Source organism: Onychostoma macrolepis, chromosome 08 (assembly GCF_012432095.1).
Source record: "Onychostoma macrolepis isolate SWU-2019 chromosome 08, ASM1243209v1, whole genome shotgun sequence".
NCBI classification, from domain to species: Eukaryota; Metazoa; Chordata; class Actinopteri; order Cypriniformes; family Cyprinidae; genus Onychostoma; species Onychostoma macrolepis.
Window position 1 is genome coordinate 1,262,392 of NC_081162.1, and position 23,749 is coordinate 1,286,140.

The 23,749-nt window shown below is 36.9% G+C and overlaps 1 protein-coding gene across 2 annotated transcripts; it reads right to left on the reverse strand.

Moving 5' to 3' along the window:
- Window positions 1-443: 443 nt before the first annotated feature.
- On the reverse strand, window positions 444-23,426 carry apeh (acylaminoacyl-peptide hydrolase). Of its 2 annotated transcripts, XM_058784592.1 has the most exons (23): window positions 23,175-23,410; window positions 22,804-22,933; window positions 20,723-20,849; window positions 20,299-20,386; window positions 18,146-18,221; window positions 16,646-16,737; window positions 16,481-16,552; window positions 16,262-16,399; window positions 14,921-15,012; window positions 14,757-14,797; window positions 10,007-10,128; window positions 9,649-9,709; window positions 9,436-9,533; window positions 8,193-8,244; window positions 8,011-8,099; window positions 4,889-5,027; window positions 4,525-4,608; window positions 4,336-4,416; window positions 2,591-2,679; window positions 2,151-2,341; window positions 1,319-1,421; window positions 1,117-1,223; window positions 444-1,030 (listed from the first exon to the last, which is right to left on the reverse strand). In XM_058784592.1, exons 1-23 carry the CDS (start codon window positions 23,235-23,237, stop codon window positions 925-927), a joined length of 2,241 nt encoding a protein of 746 aa, XP_058640575.1. In that variant the 5' UTR covers window positions 23,238-23,410; the 3' UTR covers window positions 444-924. The 2 variants fall into 2 exon arrangements, 1 of the variants encoding a protein (XP_058640575.1); XR_009272463.1 differs by lacking the exon at window positions 444-1,030 and having other exon boundaries at window positions 2,210-2,341; window positions 23,175-23,426.
- Window positions 23,427-23,749: the final 323 nt, after the last annotated feature.

Here is a 23,749-nt window from a genome sequence, read left to right on the forward strand (position 1 = left end):
CACACACACACACACAGATTTGGGGAACAGATGTTCAGAAATGGTGATAAAACGGAGTAGTAATAGCTATTCTTGGATAAAGATTAGTTACCGAAAAAAAGAGAAATGGATGAAATGAAAAACTATGTCGAGGAGTGGATCGCACTGGCTGTCAGGGCTATAACCCAAACTATATTTTTTTCTCTCTTGCACAGAACCGGATTTGTTTGTTTGTTGGTTGGTTGGTTTCTCCTTTTATTGCATGATTATAGCATTTCAGATGTAGAGACACAAGCGTCTGCTAGTACTCACTGTGATACTGATATTGATGTAGCAGACATCAATACCACATTTTAGAACTAAATAATGTAATGTTCAATTACATGGTCTTAACCTCCATCCCTGCTGGTCTCTGTTCACAAGTTTGAAATCAGCTTTAAAGAAAGAAAGTTACTCTCTTCAGCTTCAGAAAGTCAAAGTTTTTATTGAAAAGAATGCAGAAAGTAATTTAGTACATATCCCAGAAAGTAACCATATTACAAAAGCAGAAGACCATCAGAAAATCAAAGTAGCTACACTGAGAGCGTAGCACAGTAAACAGTTTGGCAACAAAATACAATTTGCCGATAACTGAAAACTAAAACCAGTAGAGTAAGAACAGTATGAAGTTTTTCAGATGTCGTTTAGTGTAATTCCATTTCATTAAATATCAAATTAACTTCTTTAGATATCACACAGTATGCCTGTGAACCTCTTCAGTGCTTTTTGCATCAGTATATCACACAGACAGATTTTGACTGAGTTTCCCTTCGTGATCTGAAGGGAAAGCACCAAGCTAATGTCTCAATATAACAATCACAAAGCTGATATCTATGAAAGAAATACTAAAATCACTTTAATAAAGTGTAATAAAAGCTGGTTATGATTTACAGAGAGGAGGTGATATCACAGAGAAAGATGTTGGATAATCCAGAGAGCAGCGTTCATGAACCCATCCGATTCTGCATCAACTTTGGACAAAGAGTGATTATTGCCTGGGTACCACAACAATCTGTGGACACATGGATACACTAATGAACCAGTTTTCCAGAGCAGAGAAATGTTCCATCTATAAAGTGTCAGTGTCATTGTACTTACCTCACTGGTACCTGCAATGCCTTCAGGGCTCTGTAGTATTCAATACCCTGCTTGCTGGGAACACGCTTGTCATCTTCCCCCAACATCAGAAGTACTGGAGTTTTCACCTGAGGAACAAACACAACCATGTGTGTTACAAGCTGAGCAGTTAAGAAATTAAACATAAAAGAATAAATAATGCACCGGAACAGCATCTGCTCACCTTGCTGACGTGCTTTAAGGGTGACTTGTTTAACATCTGTTCCAGAATAGCAGGTTCAAGATGAATATCTGTGTTATATTCATATCCAGCTTCCACCATACACCTGAACACAAACACACTTAAAGCCATTAGCTATCACAAATGTCTACAGGTAAATATCACAATACATGAATCATATTTGACCCACAAATCAAAAGAAAGAAGTTATATATTAATCAATTCTTTGTAGATTTTTTGCATATTACATCAAGCACATCCCTCAAAAAAGTATTGTATTGAAAAAAATTAAATAAAATACAACATCATACTATTCGCTCTTATCTCTTTAATTTATGCTTATTTAAATTTTAAAAAATGGGTTACACTTTATTTTGACAGTCCACTTTAGACATTCTACTAACTATAAGTAACTTTGCAACTACATGTCAACTAATTCTCATTAATTTGCAACTACATAACTCTCAGACTAGACTGTTAGGGCAGGTTTAGGGTTAGCAGAGTAAGTTGACATATACTTGCAAAGTTTATTATAGTCAGTATGTTGTGGACCCATCAAAATAAAGTGTTAGCAGATATTAATCATATAATACTCTAATGACTGCTAGTTGACATGTAGTTGCAAACTAACTTACTGTTAGTAGAATGTCTAAAGTGGACTATCGAAATAAAGTGTTACCAAAAAAATATATTACATTCATTTTTCACAGAATAGCAAAAAAAAAAAATAATAATAATAATAACAACTGATGTGAAATTTCACCACTCAGAAACTATTTGAAATCAAGTAATTCAGTATGATATCCACTGGATGTGAAGGTTAATGTCACATTACCAGTCTGGAATGTCTGTGCAGCCGATCATGGTGGCCAGGTTTGTGACGGGATTTCGTACCACACACGCCTTGTAAAACTCAGGATATTGTCCAATCAGATGACAAGCCAGGAATCCACCATGAGAGCCTCCAGACACAGCGATCTTCTGCTCGTCAAAGTCACCTTGCTTCAAAACACTGTCTACTGCCAACTGTTTAGAGGTAAACAAAGAGAATATGTATAACTACGTATGCTGGATTGAAAGTATAAATCACAAAACATATGCTGCAAAATCCAGAAGAGCCTCCAACCTTCAGAACTTTGCAAATATGGAAAATCCAACAACCAATTCAATAGTATGCTAACATGTATTTGTAAATATTTAAAAGTCTGTGAAACATTTTAGGAATTTGGTTACACTGATGACTGGAGTAGGAGCTCAGTAAGCATTAGTGTATACCTGCACATCTTTTACATCCTGGGTACCAACGTTTCCTGGTAAGGAGAAGATGTTATCCTGACCAAAACCAAGTGAGCCTCTGTAGTTCACTACAACAGGAAAGACATGGGAAACATGACATACAGTATGGGGAGAATTATTCAAGTGATTCATGCCCAATATGGCCCTAACACTATGATATTAGCCTAGTACTTTGGCTCAAATGTGTAGTTCATCCCAAAATTAATGTTCCGCCATTTACTCAGCCTCCTGTCATTCCAAACCCATAAAACTAATATTGTTTGGTGGAACAAAGTATGTGTTGCATGCTCTTTGGTTCTTGTGTAATTACAGTGACAGATGTTTTTAAGCTCCAAAAAAATAAAAATAAAAAGAGACAGCAAAAGCGCTATACAGTATGGTTCTCATGAGAGCACCTGGAGATTTGGTTTGGAGCTGGCACTGCACATAGTGTGACCAATTAAATGTTTAGCTTAAAATTTAGTTGTTTTTAATAAAATAATAAACAAAATAGTAAAATGTGTGATAATACTATTATATTTTAAAATAAAAATGAGCATTAAATAAAAAATATAATTATTTTATAGTGCACTTAAAAAGACAATGCTAATATTTACATTTTCATTTTTATATGAGCTTTTATTTTGGCAGGTTGCTGGGAAGTAAGTAAATGCACTGCTGGGTTTGGCGCTGCCAAGTGAAGTGCGTCAGTGAATATCAGAGTTTTGTGTTTTGCTCTGAAACCGGAAGTGCATAGCCTAGATTAATGCTTTCAGTTCGAAAGGAAATCTTATACAGTACTATAGTTAGTCGATCTAAAATGGTCATTGCATTAACAATGCATTAACAGTTGTTAACCATGTCAGTAAGCAAATGAACTCTTCTATCCAGTGCATTTTTTTTTGGTCGCACATATGCGCACCACTTATGTGCACCCCTGATCATAAAAGAGCTCCATACGGCTTATGTGCCCCTATATATAAGTTACACACAAACTGGACACAGCTACTATTCTCATGAACTTGCAAAGTTGAGCTAGAGTGGATATGATTTTCACAGAATAATCACTTGAATTTTTTTTTAAAGACCTGAAATACAGCAAATCAGTGCTTAAGAAATGTTCACACCAAGAACAATAATTTAATTAATAATCATTCTAATTGTGAATAGGAATGACCACACACACACAAAAAAAAATCCAGTTGCACACAAACTATACATCATTTTCAAATTCACATGAGGAGTGAGCAAGAGAATTGTTTCAGTGCAGAGCGGACTACGGAGGGAGCATGTGTCAAGCTTTTATGGACATTTTTTTGTTGTCATAAGGTCATATTTTTAAACTGAGTGAAATGCCACCAACTCCCTTGTCTCCAATGAGATGTTAATGTTCAGTCTTCTGTCGTCTACTGTCCCGCTACACACCCAGATTCTGAGCCTTTTCCAAATTTCAAAAAACACAACATACCAAATACTAATTTTCAGATCTAACAGAATCTCCAGGAGTTTCCCAACAACAGAAAACACTTCTTATAAATGTCTTGAAAAGAAAACTAGTCACACACCTGGAAACGTCCAAAGATTAAATATCAGCATTGGAGCGTGTGTATGTTTTCCCACAAAATATATGTTATTATTAATTTCAAGTGAAATGTTTTATAACAGAGAGACTATATAAAAGCCAAATCATGTGTCTGATGGACAGACTTGAGGTGTGTGGGGTAAACACTGTAACTGTTTCTCACCAAGCAGGACGCTGAAGCCCATCTTACACAGAACTGCTGTGGACAAGATCCACTCTGACACCAGCACTGAATGAGGGCCGCCTGACAGACGCACAGAGTCAAAACAGAGATCAGAAAAACAAGATACTGACGATGTATGTATTTATTATATCGTTTTTACATTGTTATGAAGGATACTAAAGAACAAACCGTGTGGCATGACAACAAGAGGTAGTTTGCTTCCTGCTGTCATTTCCTTTGGTTTCAGTAGAATCGCATTAAAGTCCAAACCAGCTGATGAAGAACAGAGTTATTTTTTTCATGCAAAATGACAGATGTGCTCACTTTTGACACTTTATAAAATACAGACACGCTGTAAAGTGCAAAATGAGAACAAACACATACAACTGTGAATTTGACAACATCTACAGCATTGTTGGGACAACCGATCAACTTTATTTGGAAGCATTTTAGTTTGGCAGAACAAAAGACACCACTGTATCTGAAATGCAATAACACACAATCATGTTGAACTAAATATCAGCAGATATATGCACTGTCACTCAGATCTTACGGTATTGGCTGTTGTCCTCCTCAGGAGGTGGGCTGACGTTTAACGTCTGCCAGCTGATATCCGCCTGAGGTTGAGTCTCCTCCAGCGTGACCCATGACATCTTGCTTTCAGAACCCTTCGCTGGCAGGAACCCCACCCGCTGCAGAACACATCATCTGATTACATCTATCTTATTATTATAACTGACGACCTAAACATACTGGGAATAACAATGTGGCTAACTACATGAGGAAATAAAAATCTTTCAGATCCATTTACCAAAAAATAAATACATAAATAAATAAAGTATTGTTATCAATAAAATTGCAAAAATGTAACAGCTTGCAGTGACGCAGGAGAGAACCTGTCTATCAGCCTCGCAAGTGACGGTAAGACTTTTTGGTTCTGAGTGCAGGATGATCCAGTTCACACTACTGTCAGGACGATTATGGATGTCATTTGGGCTCAGTCTGTGTTTTCAGTCAGTCTTCAAAGTTGTTTAGTGTGTGATGTCTAAAGAATTTAAGACCAGCTGTTGCCAGTCGTCTTCACAAAGATTATTTTTATAATATTTGTGACTAACTGCACCGGTTTACAAATATGTAGGCCTATTCATTTCAGAGATGCAAACAGGTAAGGGGGAAAAAGGCGAGAACATTTATTTTGAAGATATTTGCTTTACATGCTCTTTTGTAGATACTTTAAGGTATTTTTTTATTTTATTTCTATTACCTTATATGTCTGTTATAAACCGCTATTTTTCACAAAAAAATAATAAAAGAACATCTCGTTGCAACATTTTACAAAAATCAAGATTGAATATATTTGGTCAAAATCCCATGTTATAAATGATGAAGTGCTATGCAGGCTATTTAAGACAATACTGGCTGATTAGACGGCAACGCTGACCTAAAATGCAAAATGTTTGCCCGTTCCCACATCTCAGACCTCAAATACATCAAATATAACCCTTTTTAGACATAGTTTTTGATATAAAGAGAAAAGAAAATACTATACAAAACTTATTGAAACAACAGTTCTTTATTTACCCTTGTAAGACCCCCGTGCAAGACCCCCCCCATCTTTGTACATTTACTGTAGAATTATAAAATGAAAACTAAAATATACAAATAAAATTTTAAATGACTTCTATTTCAGAATAAATAAAGTAGTATTTAATTTTCGTTCTAACTTCTACTCAGGTTTTATATGTGGACAGGCTAAAGCTGCAGTTCTCTTATTTGTCGATGTCGTATGATTTAAGTGACAACTGATACAAGTTGATGTCTGTGTTTTGAATTGGTTTTAGTTGAACAGACGTGGATTAGTGACCTGGCGTGAGAGATTGTTTCTACACAGCTTCTAACTGTATAGTTTGAGTGGCCTATTGTAATCCGCAACAGTATTTAGGGATTGGGGCTATTGTGAATGATTTTAGGTTATGTTGGCAATGGGCACATTCGTGATGGTGATGAGGATCAAAGAAAAGAAGATTGATTCTGCATTCAATGCATCCCTTGATATCAAGAACACATCCAGGTACTTTTATACGTCCTCTGTACTAGGGCTGCATGATATGGCAAAAAAAAACTATCACGATTTCTTTGATCAATTTTGCGATTTCTATTTTAATCACGATTTTGACACACAGACATTCTTTACAGTCATAAATGCATTCAGTGTCAATTTGAAATGTATTTCCAAAAGAAAACCAATTTATCAAAAAGCTGTAACATGTCCCTAGAAGAGACATAGGGCAAAATAATCACTAAGTAAAGGTGTAACAAAATGTCTCTAGAACACACAGCTCTGTGGCGCTGCCTCAGGTGTTGAAATAGATGTGTTGCGCCAGGTTCATACTCCAGCTGCAGTGCGTATACAGTATGTGTATGCGGTGAAGAAGCAGCACAGACTCATTTTGCTTTCACACAGTCCGCTCCTGGTCCGCGGCTGTTTACCACAAACACATTCATCCATTATTTTGATTTCAAATCCAAACGTTGTCACTGAAAATGCTTTTTCAGCATCGTGATTCTCTTTTATCAAAGTACAGTAATACAATCTTTGATAGACATTCACATTTAAACCCAATAAATTTTATTATATATAATAAAAATATAAATAAAACTTTTAGATAAACAAGGCAATATGGTACTCGTGGAGGTAGGAAAACAAAGTGCCATATTGCCTTGTTTATCTAAAAGTGCACTTTTGCTTGTTTTAAATCTAGCCAAAAAGCCATGTGTTGACTGTGAAACTGTAGACTTTAATTATATGAATTTATGGTGTAATTACTACATTTCCGTGTCAATCCATGTTCATTTTTACCGCGAACAATGCGCTGTCAATTTAATTCAGCGCGTGCAGCACAGCAAAAACAGACTCTGTGCGGAAAAGATCGCTGCATGACTGCTGCAGACGCACCGCTCCTGGAGAGCACTGCCGGACCGCAACTGTGTGCAGTGTGAACGCCCTGATCCGTAAACATGGGCGCGGAAAAGATACGCACCACAGACGGAGTATGTGTGAACTACATTTGGGCGCGCTGCATTTTGATTGAATCGGATTGCATACTGCGGGAGGTCGGGAAGAATCGTGCTATAAAGCGATTTAGAAATCCTGCACGCTCAAATCGTGATTTTATGATGATTTTGATTAATCGCACAGCCCTTCTCTGTACATGCGTTCTTGAGTAATGGACTTGAACTTTGATGATATTGATGTAGTAGAAGATCTATGCTAGATCGCATAAAAACTCATACTGCGATACAGCCTAGCAATCCTTGAAGACCTTGATTTGCTGGATCAGGTGTGTTTAATGAGGACTGGAGCTAACGCTGCAGGATAGTGGGCCCTCAGGAGCAGAACTGGACACCCCTGGGTTAAGGGTTAGTATTTGTTTCAGCATTGTGTAGGGTTTGTGTTGGTTTTGGGAAAAAAACAATGATCGAAATGTCCTTTTGAAGCAATGTTTACTCAATTTAAAAAAAAATGCTATTAAATGCATTCATTATATTTATATACTTTTTCTAATTAATATTTAACTTTAAATAGTTGAAAATACTTGAATAGGTAAAATAAGTGTGTTCAATAGCAAATTTGCTTGGTATGGAAACAGATATGGAGAATGTGTGTGAGAATACCAGGTCTGGAGGGCAGTTTGGTGAAGAGCAGCTGACCACCATCAGATCTCTGTGAATATTCAGCAAACTCCAGCTTCCCTCCTCTGACTCTAGAGCAGCACAGAGTACTGTCAGATTACACACATACAGTACAGCACGGTAGTGTGTTACATGAGAAGATGAAGAGAGTGCGCTCTACATACGGGAGGTGAGAGACGTGACTTCACCAGTTGAAATATCAACAACCAACAAATCCTGTAATATAGGAACGACAGAAACTGATTTACCAACAAAGATAAAGAAACATACACTCACATCCCAAAATAGATACAATGAACAGATATGAACCAGAAGGGGAATTCCCCTGTAGATGACTCCTGCAGAGGGGATTTTTTTCATTGAGGGGGTGTTATTTTTAACTTCAAAGAAAAATCTATTATCTCTCCTAAATGTTTCTTCATTTCAATGCCTGATATGGTGTAGTGCTTTTTACAATATTATTTTAAGCAGTTTTACAAAGAACCATAATTAATTATTACTGCAGATGTGAATGGAAATGTTAGGCAGGATATACAGTTGAAGTTTACATACACCTTGGAGAATTTGCAAAATGTTAATTATTTTACCAAAAAAAGAGGGATCGTACAAAATGCATGTTATTGTTTGTTTAGTACTGACCTGAATACGATATTTCACATAAAAGATGTTTACATATAGTCCACAAGAGAAATATAGTTGAATTTATAAAAATGACCCTGTTCAAAAGTTTACACACACTTGGTTCTTAATACTGTGTTGTTAATGATCCACAGCTGTGTTTTTTTGTTTAGTGATAGTTGTTCATGAGTCCCTTGTTTGTCCTGAACAGTTAAACTGCCTGCTGTTCTTCAGAAAAATCCTTCAGCTCCCACAAATTCTTTGGTTTTCCAGCATTTTTGTGTATTTGACACCTTTCCAACAATGACTGTATGATTTTGAGATCCATCTTTTCACACCGAGGACAACTGAGGGACTCATACGCAACTATTACAGAAGGTTTGAACGCTCACTGATGCTCCAGAAGGAGAAACCATGCATTAAGAGCCGAGGGGTGAAAACTTTTGAACAGAATGATGTGTACATTTTTCTTTCTTTTTTTTTGTCTACATCTCATATTTTATTTAGTACTGCCCCTCAGAAGCTACAGAAGGTAGTTACATGTTTCCCAGAAGACAAAATAAGTTAAATTTACCATGATTTTCAAATTCAAAAAGTTTTCACCCCTCAGCTCTTAATGCATCGTTACCTTAGTAAAACGGTCACTTCAGTAAAAGGCTTCACTTCATTTCATAGGCATTGTGCTACGTGTTTCAATGAGACGACTGTATAATTTTGGCATTTCAATGTATGTGGAGTGAAACCGTGATTATGAATGCAGCTCTAGTATGAGAGAGGTGTTTACAGTACCTTGCGGCATCTCTGAGCACAGGAAATAAGCACACGCTGACTGTCAGCTGACCAGCAGTGGGGAGAAAGCACAGAGCTGTAGATCCCAGTAAAACCATCTGACACACACACACAGAGATAGATTAAACAGGCCAGAGATCTTCATCTGAATAACAGCTGTTATCAATTCTTTACCTACAAATTAAAAAACACAACATGAATGCATACACGTACCCTCTCTGGCTCTCTGCACCACATCAACCACAACACTGGTCTGCTTGGTGTACCAGTCATACTGCAACCAAACCACAACAATACACAGTCACTTGATTAAGTTACTTAAATTTGATCGCTTTGATAAATGTCAAATCACTTAAGACTATAAATACCACCTGTATCTCCAACTAAAGTTGCCTCTGAAATTGGGAAACATGACCAAAATTATACTAAAGTCTGTTTAAATAATTGGTCTGAAGGGTCTTTGCACTAAATATATTTTGAACAAGATATCTTCTTGGTTATTAAAATATTAAGCAAATTAATTCTAAACTTACTGTGACTCTTAAGAATTGGGCACAGACAAAATACACACCATACATAGACGGCTGCACTGCTGGTGTGGACCGAAGACGCCACACTCCAGGTAAACAATACGGCAGTGGTCAGGACTCAGCCGAGGAGAGCAGACAGCGCTGGAGTTAGATGATAACTGTTCTGAGGCAAGAGCACAGATAAAATTCATTTGAAAAAAAAATGCTTCGGAAAACAGGAAACATCTGCTTTTAAGAGATTCTGATAAAATCTTAACTGCTAATACATTAGAAAATTCTTAGCTTAACAAGATGCTGCATCAGAAGCTGACGCTATGGAAACTTCACCCTGGAGTGACAATCTCTGAAGTCCATAGAGCAGGGATCGGCAACCTTTTGGGCATGAAGTGCCATTTCTATTTTTTTTTTCATACATAATGTTTTCAAGTTTCTTTATTTTTATGTTTAAATTAGATTTTGAATAACAGATTTACAATGTGACCCTATTGATCACCACTGTATCCGTAATATGTATATGTAATGTGTCCGTGACAAGGCCAACTGTGCATTAAAACCTTTCAGTTTAATGACATTTCTATACTAATGTGCCACTTTAATTGATGCACACAAACACACACATCACTTGCACACAGAGATCAGAGATTGCGCTGCGCAAACACAGAAACAATCAGGAGCTAAGAAACTTATTGTCAATGCTGCACCATAACTTTTATTAATCGATACTGAATCGCTACATTATATGTCTCAGCAAAGAGGGGGGTAAAATCGCTGTTTTTGAAGTAAGCTAACTAAATTCATTAAGCTATTAATTCAATTAAGCTAGCTTCATTGTTTGTAGAGAGAGACGCAGACACAGGTAATTCACACATTCGCTACTTAAAAGGCAGGGAAGGTGATTTGGTTAAAAAAAAAAAATTTTGTTATACTGGTTTGAAAGTCTCTTCACATTCTGATAGCAATCACTAAGTTAAGTGGTCTACATTTATTTACATGTATTTATATCCTCTGTGAAAGATGTAGGACCATAGGCTGTCCTGCCTGCTTGTCAAAATATGTATTTGCATACCTCTGGGCACCTTGTTTGTGCAGACATTGTACGTCAAAAGCGCGTTCCAGCGAGAATGAAAGCCACTATTATTGCAATATTATGTGCTTTGTGCTGTAATGTTTTCTCAGCGGTGAATGAGACGTGAGGTAATCTGACAGCCCTGCATTCAATCCTCCACCAACGCCGCCGCAGGTTAGTCGCTGCTCTGACGGAGTGCGCTCATGTGTTTTGGAGGCATGGCTTTGCATTATTCAGGGAGGGAGGGATCTTGCTTTCAAAGCTAGCTTGCTATCGCTTGCCTTTCCATGTAAGCCATGTAATAACCTAGAACATTATCTAACACTTGATGGCTGCTCTGTCAATTCTTCTTCATCAGTCAGGAACCTAGGTGTGCTGTTTGATAGCAATCTGTCATTTGAAAGCCATGTTTCTAGCATCTGTAAAACTGCATTTTTTCATCTCAAAAGCATATCTAAATTGCGACCTATGCTCTCAACGTCAAATGCAGAAATGTTAATTCATGCGTTTATGACCTCAAGGTTAGACTATTGTAATGCTTTATTGGGTGGTTGTTCTGCACGCTTGATCAACAAACTACAGTTGGTCCAAAATGCAGCAGCTAGAGTCCTTACTAGAACCAGGAAATATGACCATATTAGCCCGGTTCTGTCAACACTGCACTGGCTCCCTATCAAACATCGGATAGATTTTAAAATCTTGTTAATTACTTATAAAGCCCTGAATGGTTTAGCTCCTCAGTACTTGAGCGAGCTCTTATCACATTATAGTCCTCCACGTCCGCTGCGTTCTCAAAACTCTGGCCGTTTGATAATACCTAGAATATCAAAATCGACTGCGGGCGGCAGATCCTTTTCCTATTTAGCACCCAAACTCTGGAACAATCTACCTAACACTGTTCGGGAGGCAGACACACTCTGTCAGTTTAAATCTAGATTAAAGACCCATCTCTTTAGCCTGGCTTACACATAACACACTAATACACTTCTATTATTCAAATCCGTTAAAGGATTGTTAGGCTGCATTAATTAGATCAACTGGAACCGGGAACACTCCCATAACACACGATGTACTCGTTACATCGTAAGTAGAATGGCATCTACGCTAATATTTGTCTGTTTCTTTCCTATTCTGTTTCTCAGTCCGTATCCGATCAGATGGTGGATCAGCACCAAGAGAATGATGTCTACAGCCCTGATCGTCAGCGGAGACCAGGACACCCAGATGAGCCCCAGAGACACATCCCCAGCGAAAACCTCGATTAAATACAATAAAACTAAAAATATAACAAAATAAGTAAAAATATAATAAAATATAAATATAATAAAATACCTAACTACATAATACTATTATTGTTAGAAATTGCAACAATATAAAAATAGAAATATAATACATTTAAAATTTTAATTAAAACATAATATACAAATATAAAAAGTTAATAAATACATTATAAAATAATAGTATATATTAAAAGTTAATATATATATATATATATATATATATATATATATATATATATATATATATATATATATATATACACAACAGAAATATATTAAATTAATTAAACTATAAATTTAAATTATAATAAACAAACAAATATATATTATAAAAATACAATGAGAAACAATAAATGCATTAAACTATATATTACAATTATAGCAAATGAATAAATCATATAAATAAAAAACTTCAAATAATGAATAAAACACAAATATAACAAATACTTTAAATTATAAATTAAAATGCTCGATCGGGACAAGACCACGGGAATCAGATAAGCCCTTTACACAATCTGACATGGCTGCTTTTGGAATTGAACTGCGGGTTTCGTCTGGTCAGAGGAGAACTGGCCCCCCGACTGAGCCTGGTTTCTCCCAAGGTTTTTCTCCATTCTGTCTCAGAGGGAGTTTTGGTTCCTTGCCGCTGTCGCCTCTGGCTTGCTCAGTTGGGGACACTTAATTTCTAGCAATTATCGCCGATTTGATTGCACAGATACTATTTAAACTAAACTGAGCTAGACAATGACATCTCTGAATTCAGTAATGAAATGCCTTTAACTGAAAATTGAGAAAATTGAGTGTTTAATCTTATCATTATACATTACTGACACTCTATCTCCAATTTGATACTGTTAGTGCTTTGACACAATCTGTATTGTTACAGCTGACCTATCTTGTTGCATGGCATCTGAAATGTTGTTTTGAAATGCCTGAGCAAAATCTGTCATGAAAGTATGTCTGTATGATTGTCTTGCACGTCTGCGTTCCCAAACAGCTGGCATTCACCTCCGAAAGCATTAACCACATTTATTGTGTTTCGTCTGCTGAAGCGCAAGTAATTTATCATATATGAAAATTATTAAATTCAGTGGCTTCTACTTTTCTTACTGATATTTAGTGACAGTTTATCAAGAAGTGACGAATTTGTTCTCTTTGACTCGTTGGATGGAAATTCGCAAATTTTTTGCGCATAAGCTAAATTCACATCTTTGGATGGAAACATAGCTATTGACTAGCGCTGTTAGACTGCTGAGGCATCGTATGCGCAGCGGGTCGCACGAATGATTTGCTGGAGCCACATGCATCTATAGATCAGCGCAGATTCATTTTCACACTTTAATAGCATTTATAAATCCTAACCAGCTGTGTGACTGTGAGGAATGATTACCTCGAAATGTACGTCGGTATGCATTTTTCCCTATTTTGCTCGTGTGCCAGTGATTATCCCTCTGCGTGCCATAGATTGCCGACCCTTGCCATAGAGAGTCATGGTAATTCACTGGCAGCTGTGTTTAAGCTCTACTCCTAAGGTCTGGCTCTCAGCATGCAAACACAGCACCATTTTATAAAGGTTTTCTACTGAATTGCAAAAATAAGCATCCACTGGCAGCAAGAAAATACAGCAGTAAAACTAAAATCCATCTAGCACCAATATCCTGGAAAGCCAAATTTGAAATATCCATGCTATAGAGCCTAGCTAACAGTATGAGCCACTGCCCAGCCTGTAGCCACTCATAACCAAGTAGGACTTTCTGAACTACTCATTCAGACATTCTCATCGTGAAGACAGACAGACCTTTTCTGTGGCAAATCTGCCTAACAACTGATTAAATCTATATCATTCATGTGGCACCAGCCTACAAGCCCCCTTCATAGACATTAAGCATGGCCTCTAAGAGAGACCTGGCCCAAATGCTTTTGGAGAAGCTGCAGTTTGCGGGGAAGCTGGTGCCTATCCCAGCATCTCAGGCCACAGGCAGGGGGTGGATGGATGGGCACTCCAACACAGACAAATAATATAATTCTGTCGACATTTTAACTGCTTATGTGACTAGCAGAGCGACCATCAATGCCAACTCAACAAACTACTCCAGTTCAGTGGAAAGGCTGGGAGTTAGCCACTAACTCTTCTCAAAACAAGTGGAAAATGCAAAAAGCACAAAAGGATATCTGTTGTGAACAAAAGGGGGAAAATAATCCTGTTTGTCCTTCTGAACTGTGTTTGAGATTGACCAGGTAACACTGAATCTGGTTCTAAGATTAAACCAATATCACTTCAGCGATTGCCATTCCTTGGCAGATTCCCCATAGCGTCAGCTACTGACAAAATTTTAAAGTGACTGCAATGAAAGTGCTTGATATGTGCTACAAAGGCACTGTTCTCATGTGAGAATTACACACCAGCATTTTCTGTAAAGAATAGTTTGAGTTAGAAAAGCTTACCACATTTACCACTGGCCAGATCCACATAAAATAGAGACGACCTGCAGGAATTACATTGCTGTTAGCATGCAGGCAAACAGTCCACACTCAAAACTGTGCATTTAAACAACCAAAAAAATTGGGTTTTAAGTTTCTTCATCAGATGCATATTTCCCATCACCCACCTTCTGTTGGCACAGTATTTGAGCCCCAGTCTGAATGGCTCGTGCCACCAACCCACAAACATAAGCCCTGTGTCATTGGGAGACCAGAATGCCTGTGGACAAGAGTTGAGCGTATTATTCATCTGCATTGATATTTTTTCTAAGAAATCTTACAATAAAGAGTCTTTTTTAAAGGGTTTTAATTTAAATGGGTTTTCTCAGTTTGACAAATATTTGCACATTTTATGTGCATACAAAAAAGTAGTAGATGAAAATAGTACAAAACATCCAAGTCCATTTTTCCAGTTTTTATTCAAATTTACATACTGTAGTTGAATGTGTCAATGTGCTGTGTTTAAACAGCATTGTTTTTTTCATTTAAGGTAGTTCTGATGTAGTCTGAACGTATGTTTTGGGTCATTCTCTAGTCTTTTGTTTCAACTCTGAATTTAGTAAAAGAGTACCAGATCATCACACTTCTATCTCTATGTTTGACAGCTGGTGTCACATAATGGAAAAAGCATCCTTTGGCCTACTTAACGCAATATAAAAACTGTGTATAAATTGTGAATTTCTCTTTTTATTGTCAAACCTGCAGCTCATTTCCTCATTCTCCTTGACTTTCCTTGCAAAGTACTTATCAGAGTCATCGCAAACTTATAACTTATAATACAGCTCACTCCAAAATTTGTAATCATAATTATTTGTTTCCAAAAATCCAAAAGTGTACTTAAAGCCTCTCCTCCAACGACATCTGTTAAAAAAATCTAACCTATTATTCTCAATACCAAAGCTTAATGATAATGAAAATCATTATACCCCAGCATATTGACAGAACATGTTTCTCACTGACAGCATCGCAATTAAAGAGGGCTCTTGTGGCGTTTCGACAGTGATGCGCAGAAGTCTTGGACATGCACATATTGTGGGTCTATACTAGTCTATAGTGCTGCTTTAAATGAGATTTATTAACAGACGATTGACTGTTAGTAAACTCAAGTACAGCACTGTAAAATGTTCTAAAAAGTGGGCTTTCTATCTCCCATTTTTGCTAACATGACCCTATTAAGCCCAGAAACCAGCAGGTGGTGGATAAAAAATGGCTTGATTGGGAGACAAAACACAACAACACAGTTTGTAGCTTATACACACCCTGCTGAACATGAGTGATGTTGTTTCAGTGTAACTATGATTGTTTTTGTTTTTTTGTCGTTTCAGCCTTAATATCAAAATGTTGAGATGTTAAAGCTTTTTACAGGGGAAATCAATATAAAATATCAAAATAACCACAATATCATTTTCAGCAAATCTGTGCCACCTTACTTTGAACCCATGTCTAAAACACAAACACAGTGAGCGCACCTGTCCTGGGGAGATGTTGGCGGGTATTCCTTCCAGAACAGTGATGTTACTGCCTTCGATGTCCAGCACACAGAGCACTGGGCTGCTTTTATTCACAAGTGCTTCACCCCAGTCTTCAAAATACTCAAACTGCTGACCCTGCACACACAGTCATTCCCAACACAAATCAAACTGAAATTATTAACCAAACTAGAGTAAGAGATGATGACACATTTGTACCAGGACTGTTTCCTCCTTCTTGTCTGTCTTGATGGTCTCCTCTTCATCAGCGAGCAAACCCATCTCAGGCCCCTGCAGTTTAAAGGAACAGGAGATGAAGAACATTTTCATAGAATAAATCATTAGAAAGCATGTGCATTTTCTGTAATCATTTGCATTTGTGACCTGGAAGTACGACTCTGTCTTGGGTCGTTTCTTCTCAGCAACATATAGGAGGTGAGTCTCTGAATGAGACCAGACCAAACAGCCAAACTGATCTGAGAACAGAGAACACACAAGCCCCGATTATCAAGATTATTAGACTGTGTCTGCTTCTGATGCTGAATACAGTTACATTAACACACAAGAGAATGACTTTAGGACACGAGCTATGCAAAAGAAACTGTTTCCAAGTTTCTTGGCCTGTAGGTGGCAATGTAAGCACACTGAGCAAGATGGTGGTGCCAAACATTGAATGCCAATTTCATTTAAACAGACCAAAGCATGGTCCAGATACAGCCTCGCTTCCTGTTTAGGCTCTACATTTCATAACTGTAGTGAAAAATTTAAAATATCTTCAGTAATTTTTATGTGGCGCAGTTCAGCAATGTATTGTCCCAATTTTTTGTAAGCATTTTGTAAGATAAAATAATCAGAAATTTATTTGAAATGCAAACCATGATGAAGAGACGAGAAAAAACAAAAAATAAATAAATAAATACAGACTACAAACTTGGTCATGATCACCCAATATGCAAAATTTCATAATTTTCCTACGAATGGTTCTATGGGCTGCCATTGACGTACACAGTGTAAAATGGCCTTTATGTTCCCTGCCATCAACTAACAAAAGCAAAGAAGCTAAAGGCAATTGGCTATTTAAAAATTCATGTTTTGTTTGTCAGTGTTTGACTTTCCTCATACTGTATCATACTCCATATGTCATTATCAGTAATTGTAATCATGTGTTAATGCATGTCGGGTGATCTGATGGGTGAATGAACACATTCAGGGCACCACATGAATAAATGTGACCCTGCAGCACAAAAGCAGTCATAAGTAGCACAGGTATATTTGTAGCAATAGCCAACAATACATTGTGTGGGTCAAAATTATCCATTATAATCCAAAATCAATCAGTATATTTAGTAAAGATCATGTTCCATGAAGATAGAAAACATTTTTTGATAAAAAATTGACCCCATGACTGGTTTTGTGGTCACCAATTAGAGTAGTGCAAGAGAAAATCTGTCAAATTTGATTGTTCAAAATGGCCTGAGCTGTAGTGATGTTACGCTGAAGCTTGCAATAGAAAAACAAACAACAAAAACACTGAAGCTGAGCATAATACGTTTTTGCCTAAAGCATGTGATCTATGCCATCCGAAGCTATATTCGGCTGAGAACCACACGACTACTCAGCTGCAGATCCAGATGTGAAATAAGCGGCTGTAGTGGGACAAAGCCATGAGGCAGAGTAGGTGCTATTGATTCTTTTGACCGCCACATGGCCACAATGCTGTAAAAGCTTTGAGTAATGACCCCTTTTGTGATACAATTGAGAGAAAAGCCTTCTGTGCTTCACAAAGCTTCATTTCTGCATCACTGTTGTGCTGCACTATATGCTGAACTCGTGCTGTACAGTGTGACCATTAAGTCAGTCTGGGTGTGGATGCTTTCCTCTTACCATCTTCATACACTTTGCCATGTTTGTTGAGAGTCGTCAGATTAAGACACTTCAGCTTCTTGTTCTTATGCCAGATCTAGACAGACAGACAGAGACATATTACACTGATGCACATAACCTGCATTTTACTGATACAGCCAAAATGTATCTGTAGACAGAGCTGGGTAGATTACTTACAAATTGTAATCTTGTAATATAATAAGACTACTTTTAGATTACTTTTGACCTCTCTCATTTTCCAAATAGGATAACCTTGTACCATATTGATATAAAAATACAATATGGTAAGAAAATCTATTCCATGTGTTGTTATCAACAACATGAAGTGCATTAAACATTATATTACATCAAGGTTTCCCAAAATGGGTTTGTGAAGGAAATGAAGGGGGTTTATGAGTTTAATGAAAGGTTAAAAATTCATTAAATCATAAAAATATTAAATGAAAACAACTAATTTTAAAATGAATCAAAATAAAACACTTACTGGAAAAATTAAGTATTTTATTTGTTTACCTGCATGTCATGGGACAATAACCAATGTCAGAGAACCATGAACATGCAAATGTGATGCTTCTAGTGGTCGACCGATATTGTTTTTTTGACAGCCGATACAGATATCTTGGAAAGCAGGGTGGCCGATATAATTGTATTTATTTTAATTAATGTTTAAGAAATTTGAAATAATTTGAAAATGGATTAAAAATTAATTTGTAAAATAAACATACTTATACTTTAGATGACAAAGTATTTTTCAAAAATAAATAAATATAATTAAAAAGGAAGTAAACACTGTAACCAACAGAGAACTCAATATTCTGGGAGGTTTGTGTGCATTGGGAATCATATTTTTTTAAATAAAGCCAAGGTAACACTCATTTTACATACAGCACACAGTCAAAATGACATGAATATGACAGTGGGCAAAAAAGCGCAGCATAATTTGAAATCATGAATTTAATGTTTGAAGCATTCAATTCGCACTGAAAGTCACACAGAGAACAAACGCACACTTCACAAGATCTCAGAACTGGATTCGACTAAGTTTGCAAAGTTTGAGAAATTAAACATTCATTAGCCATTCAAAGATTTGTTTAAATGATATAAATGCGTATTTGCTGAATGCTGTAGGCAAACAAGAAAGTATTATAATGTTTGCCTTTCTATTACTAATAATATAAAAGCAATCGTTATAATACTTTTTTGCATACATTTTAATCCCTTTGTTTAACAGTTCTATCTGATTATTAGACACACTTCTTCTATCCGTATCAGACAGAACTGTTAACGACGACAGCGAACTAGAGCGAGAATGTGAGCACAGCTCAGGCGCTGACGCTCTTAGCGACGTCAAAATAAAAGTCCCGCCTCAAACGCATCGGCCAAACAGAAGAACTTATCGGCTGATGCGATATATCGGCCGACCACTAGATGCATAAAATCTCAGGGATACTTCAAATAAAAATATATTAGGTGAAAGAGGATCAGGTAACAAAAAAGAATTTGGGAATTTGTGCATTTTAATGTGTTTGAAAGCCTTCCAAAGTAAAGTGTGGTAAAATAAACGACTGGTTGATAATTCAAATAAAAATGAATGTGTTCATCAGTAGTTGATGCAATGTTGAAACACTTCTTAAACCTGGAATGATTTTTGTAAATCCAGCCTTCAAATGCTGTGTAGCACCTGACTAGTGACTGATCTGTGTGAATAACCTCAAAACTGGAAGACTTTCTGAGTGTATATAAGCGGTAGGATATTTTAGATGAAAAAGAGGAATTAAGTCTGATTACGAATATTTTAAAATGTAATTTAATTATAATTACAAGTACTTAATTTTTGGAATCTGATTACGTAATCCAGATTATGTGTAGTCACTTAGTACCCAGCTCTGTCTGTTGATATGATAAACTCAAAGTCGTGAATATTTTCTATTAAACATTAGGCAGCGCCAAACAGTGTAAGACTATCCTGAGTAGTTATTTTTGGAGTTTTATGCCTACGGTCCAGAACACATTTTAAAATACTATGCATCACATATTTGTTCAGTTGTTTAGCCATTTGCACAACTGGCATCGCACACTACCAAAGTGTCAAGTAAAGTCTAAAAGTTTAGTCATTTTGTAGGTAAATAAATGATTTGTGCAAACAATCTGACCTCAAGGAACTGCTTGTCTTCTCCTTTAATGGTGATCTCTCTCAGTACAGCCTTCATTTCACCGGATGGAGAATCCACACTGAGCAGCCTAAACAGAGCCAGAGCACGGTCAGTGTGATGCATCAGGGCATGCACTTGGTTACTTCTTGCTTAAAGAGGCAGTAAAAATGAAAGATTTTGATCACATTTACTCATGTCGATCCAAACCAGTGTTTCTGAGTTGTTTTAGACCACAGTGACTTTCACTGTACGGGAAAACCTTTGAAACTTTCATCAGAATACTGCATCTCCCTTTGTGTTCCGCAATAGACAAAAAAGTCATACAGGTTTGGAAAGACATGACAGCAAGTAAATGCTGATAGAACTATGAATTATGCCTTAGAATATCTTTCTTTGATCACATACGAATATAAAGTGAACCTACTCTCCCTTGATTTCTGTGCAGTTTCCTGAGGGTCCGGAGTAAACCACTGATTTGTCATCATGAAACACAATGTACTGACGACAAAACTTCACATTTTCATTCCTCTCCAAATCCCGCTGAGTCCACTCTGAAAGACATAAACTCCTGTGTGAGAGATTACTTAACACATATGTTTTTGAATTTGCAAAAAAAAAAAAACATTTTTTAATTTACACCACCCTGTTGCCCAGCTTTTAACTGCTCAATGTGGACTATAAGGCACTAAGTTATTATAAACATTACCATTATTAATTTTTGTAAAGCTGCTTTGAAATAATGTGCATTTAATTTTTTTTTTTTTAATACCAGCATACTACACACAATATGTTTGCTAGATAAACAAAGCTTTATCAAATACTTTAGGCAACAAATAAACCACTTTAAAATGGCTAATGAGATGAACAAGAAAATTACTGTGTAGCATAAAACCTTACAAAGCATTGCACTTACAAAGGTTTGTCACATGTAACATAAATAACACTTCAATCCGAACAAGGTGTTGTGTTTGACTTGTGCATCACTGGTGAATCGGGGCAACACAAAATTAAAACAGAGCAATGAACTCAATCATATATTGAAAACAAAAAAATAGAGGTCATTTCTTAAATCTAATTTTACTTGGGATAATACAGTTTGAATATTCAATATAGAAGAAAACACCTGCTGTTGCAGTTAGGTCTGCATGTTGACTGCATTCCTTCTGTGTATATTCAAAATAACTCTGTGTTTTGATATCTTTTGTGCTATCTGCCATCTCAATCACACAGCTAACGACTCTTACGTTTCTTGTTTTTGGCAGACCTGCTGCACCATTTACTATACCGGTGTCTGGATCAATTCAGTCAGTCCACTGGATCGACCGGTGTCTAGATGGAAGTCTTGACCACAGCAAAGTAGCACAGGAGTCATATTTGCTGCTACTAAGGTTCAAGTTAAATGTCGTGCTGGGATTAATGTGAAGGGCATCTGTAGGACTCGATTCATCAAGTGGACGGAATTGTTCATAAAGCAACGATCACACCAGACTGACCGAGGTTTACTGGAATCGCTGCACTAGACTTTGCAGGACACGCCAAATGTCAGTTTGCTACATATACTAGCTGAACTTTGATTAACTCTAACCTGTGAATTTGAATGAGAAGAGGACTAGTGACCAAAAATGATCTAAACATCACAGATTGAGCTCTTGGCTCAATACAAAGAAGACAAACTTCAAAGCTGCAGGAAAGTGGAGTAAATGGTGTATATCACAATATTTATGATTATTTGTCAATTATTGGATTATTTATAAAAACAGAAGCCTTGGTGTGTAAAACATGTCCTGTGCTGTCTGAAGAATGTGTGCATGTTCATAGTGTGATCATGGACAACATCAGTTTTCCTTAAACTCAAAGAATATTTGTGACCCTGGAGCACAAAAGCAGTCGTAAGCAGCTCAGGTATATTTGTAGCAAAAGCCAAAAATACATTGTATGGGTCAAAATTATAGATTTTTCTTTTATGCCAAAAATCATTAGGATATTAAGTAAAGGTCATGTTCCATGAAGATATTTTAGTAATATGCATGGCTGAGAACTTCATTTGGACAACTTTAAAGGCGATTTTCTCAATGTTTTGCTTTTTTTGCACCCTCAGATTCCAGATTTTCAAATAGTTGCATCTCAGCCAAATAGTGTCCTATTCTAACAAACCATACATCAATAGAAAGATTATTCATTCAGCTCTCATATGATGTATAAAGCTCAATTTTAAAAAATGTGGTCCAGGGTCACATTTGTCTTGCACTTGGTGTAAAAAGCTTTTCATCTTACATTCTGCGCAAAAAAAAGGCCTTATAATATCTATTCTCTTCTCAACTGCAATTACTAAAAGCTAAGGTATCAGATGTTCAAACGATGGTGGATGGTTTAAATCAGTGAGTTTTAACAGTTCTTCTTCTTCTCTTGGTTAATGGCGGTTTTAACAGTTCATCTATGATGGTTAGTTTAATCTGAGTGTTTCAATAGTTAGTTTGGCATTCAGAGATGATGCTGAGTTTAAACCTGTATAAACGTTGCAGTACTGTCCACCGTATCGTGAGGTGATCACCGGACCCACATCCGCGCGACACAACGCCGGGAACCGACACTGATCCCGGTACAACTGAGCGATCTCCGCCGGCTCCCGGAGCACCTGAAACACGACATGAGGACACGGCATAACAACACACATCAGACACTGAATACAGCAATAACAGATGCAGCCACAACATGTTTCAACTGATCATCTGAGCATGTGACGCGGAAGTTGTCAGAATAACACGGAGCGGGTTTTAGGCTGTTGAGGACGAGCAGTCTGCGTCCTGCTGCAGTGTGAAGTGAAATACACATGAGAGGATGTTGTTCTAAATTATATTTCAGTCGCTTGACTGTACCTTTGAGCCCATGACAGCGCAGTGTGAAAAGAGTCGGTGGAGAGGAATCCTACGATTGAACATGGAGCTGGGGGGCGGAGCGTGGAGCTGAGGGGGCGGAGCACAAGGCAACTGTAGCTCTCTCTGATTGGTCAGATGCGATGACGTGTGAGTTATATATATCAATGGTATATAACCTTGGTGAGACAGTTATTCAAGAATAATGAACATCTCTTTATTTACTGTGACACATTACTGCCTAAATGCAAACCTTTTTGAAATTCGTTATATGCTCGGATTGAATGGAAAGAGGTCTGGAATTTACCCAGTAAATACTGTCTCACCAGTAAAGTTAAAAAAGTTGCATATAAAGTTACTCATTTGATTTACTCAGTGAGACAAGTAGTTGCTAATTTTTTTAGAGTCATGGACACTACATGCATCTTTTGTAACTTAGAGGAAGAATCCATAAAACACTTTTTTTATGATTGTGTATTTACCCAAATGTTCTGGCTTGATATTGAATATCTAATATTGAAATTTATGAAATTAAAAATTAAATTCTCTGGTAAATATATAATTTTGTTGTATAAAAA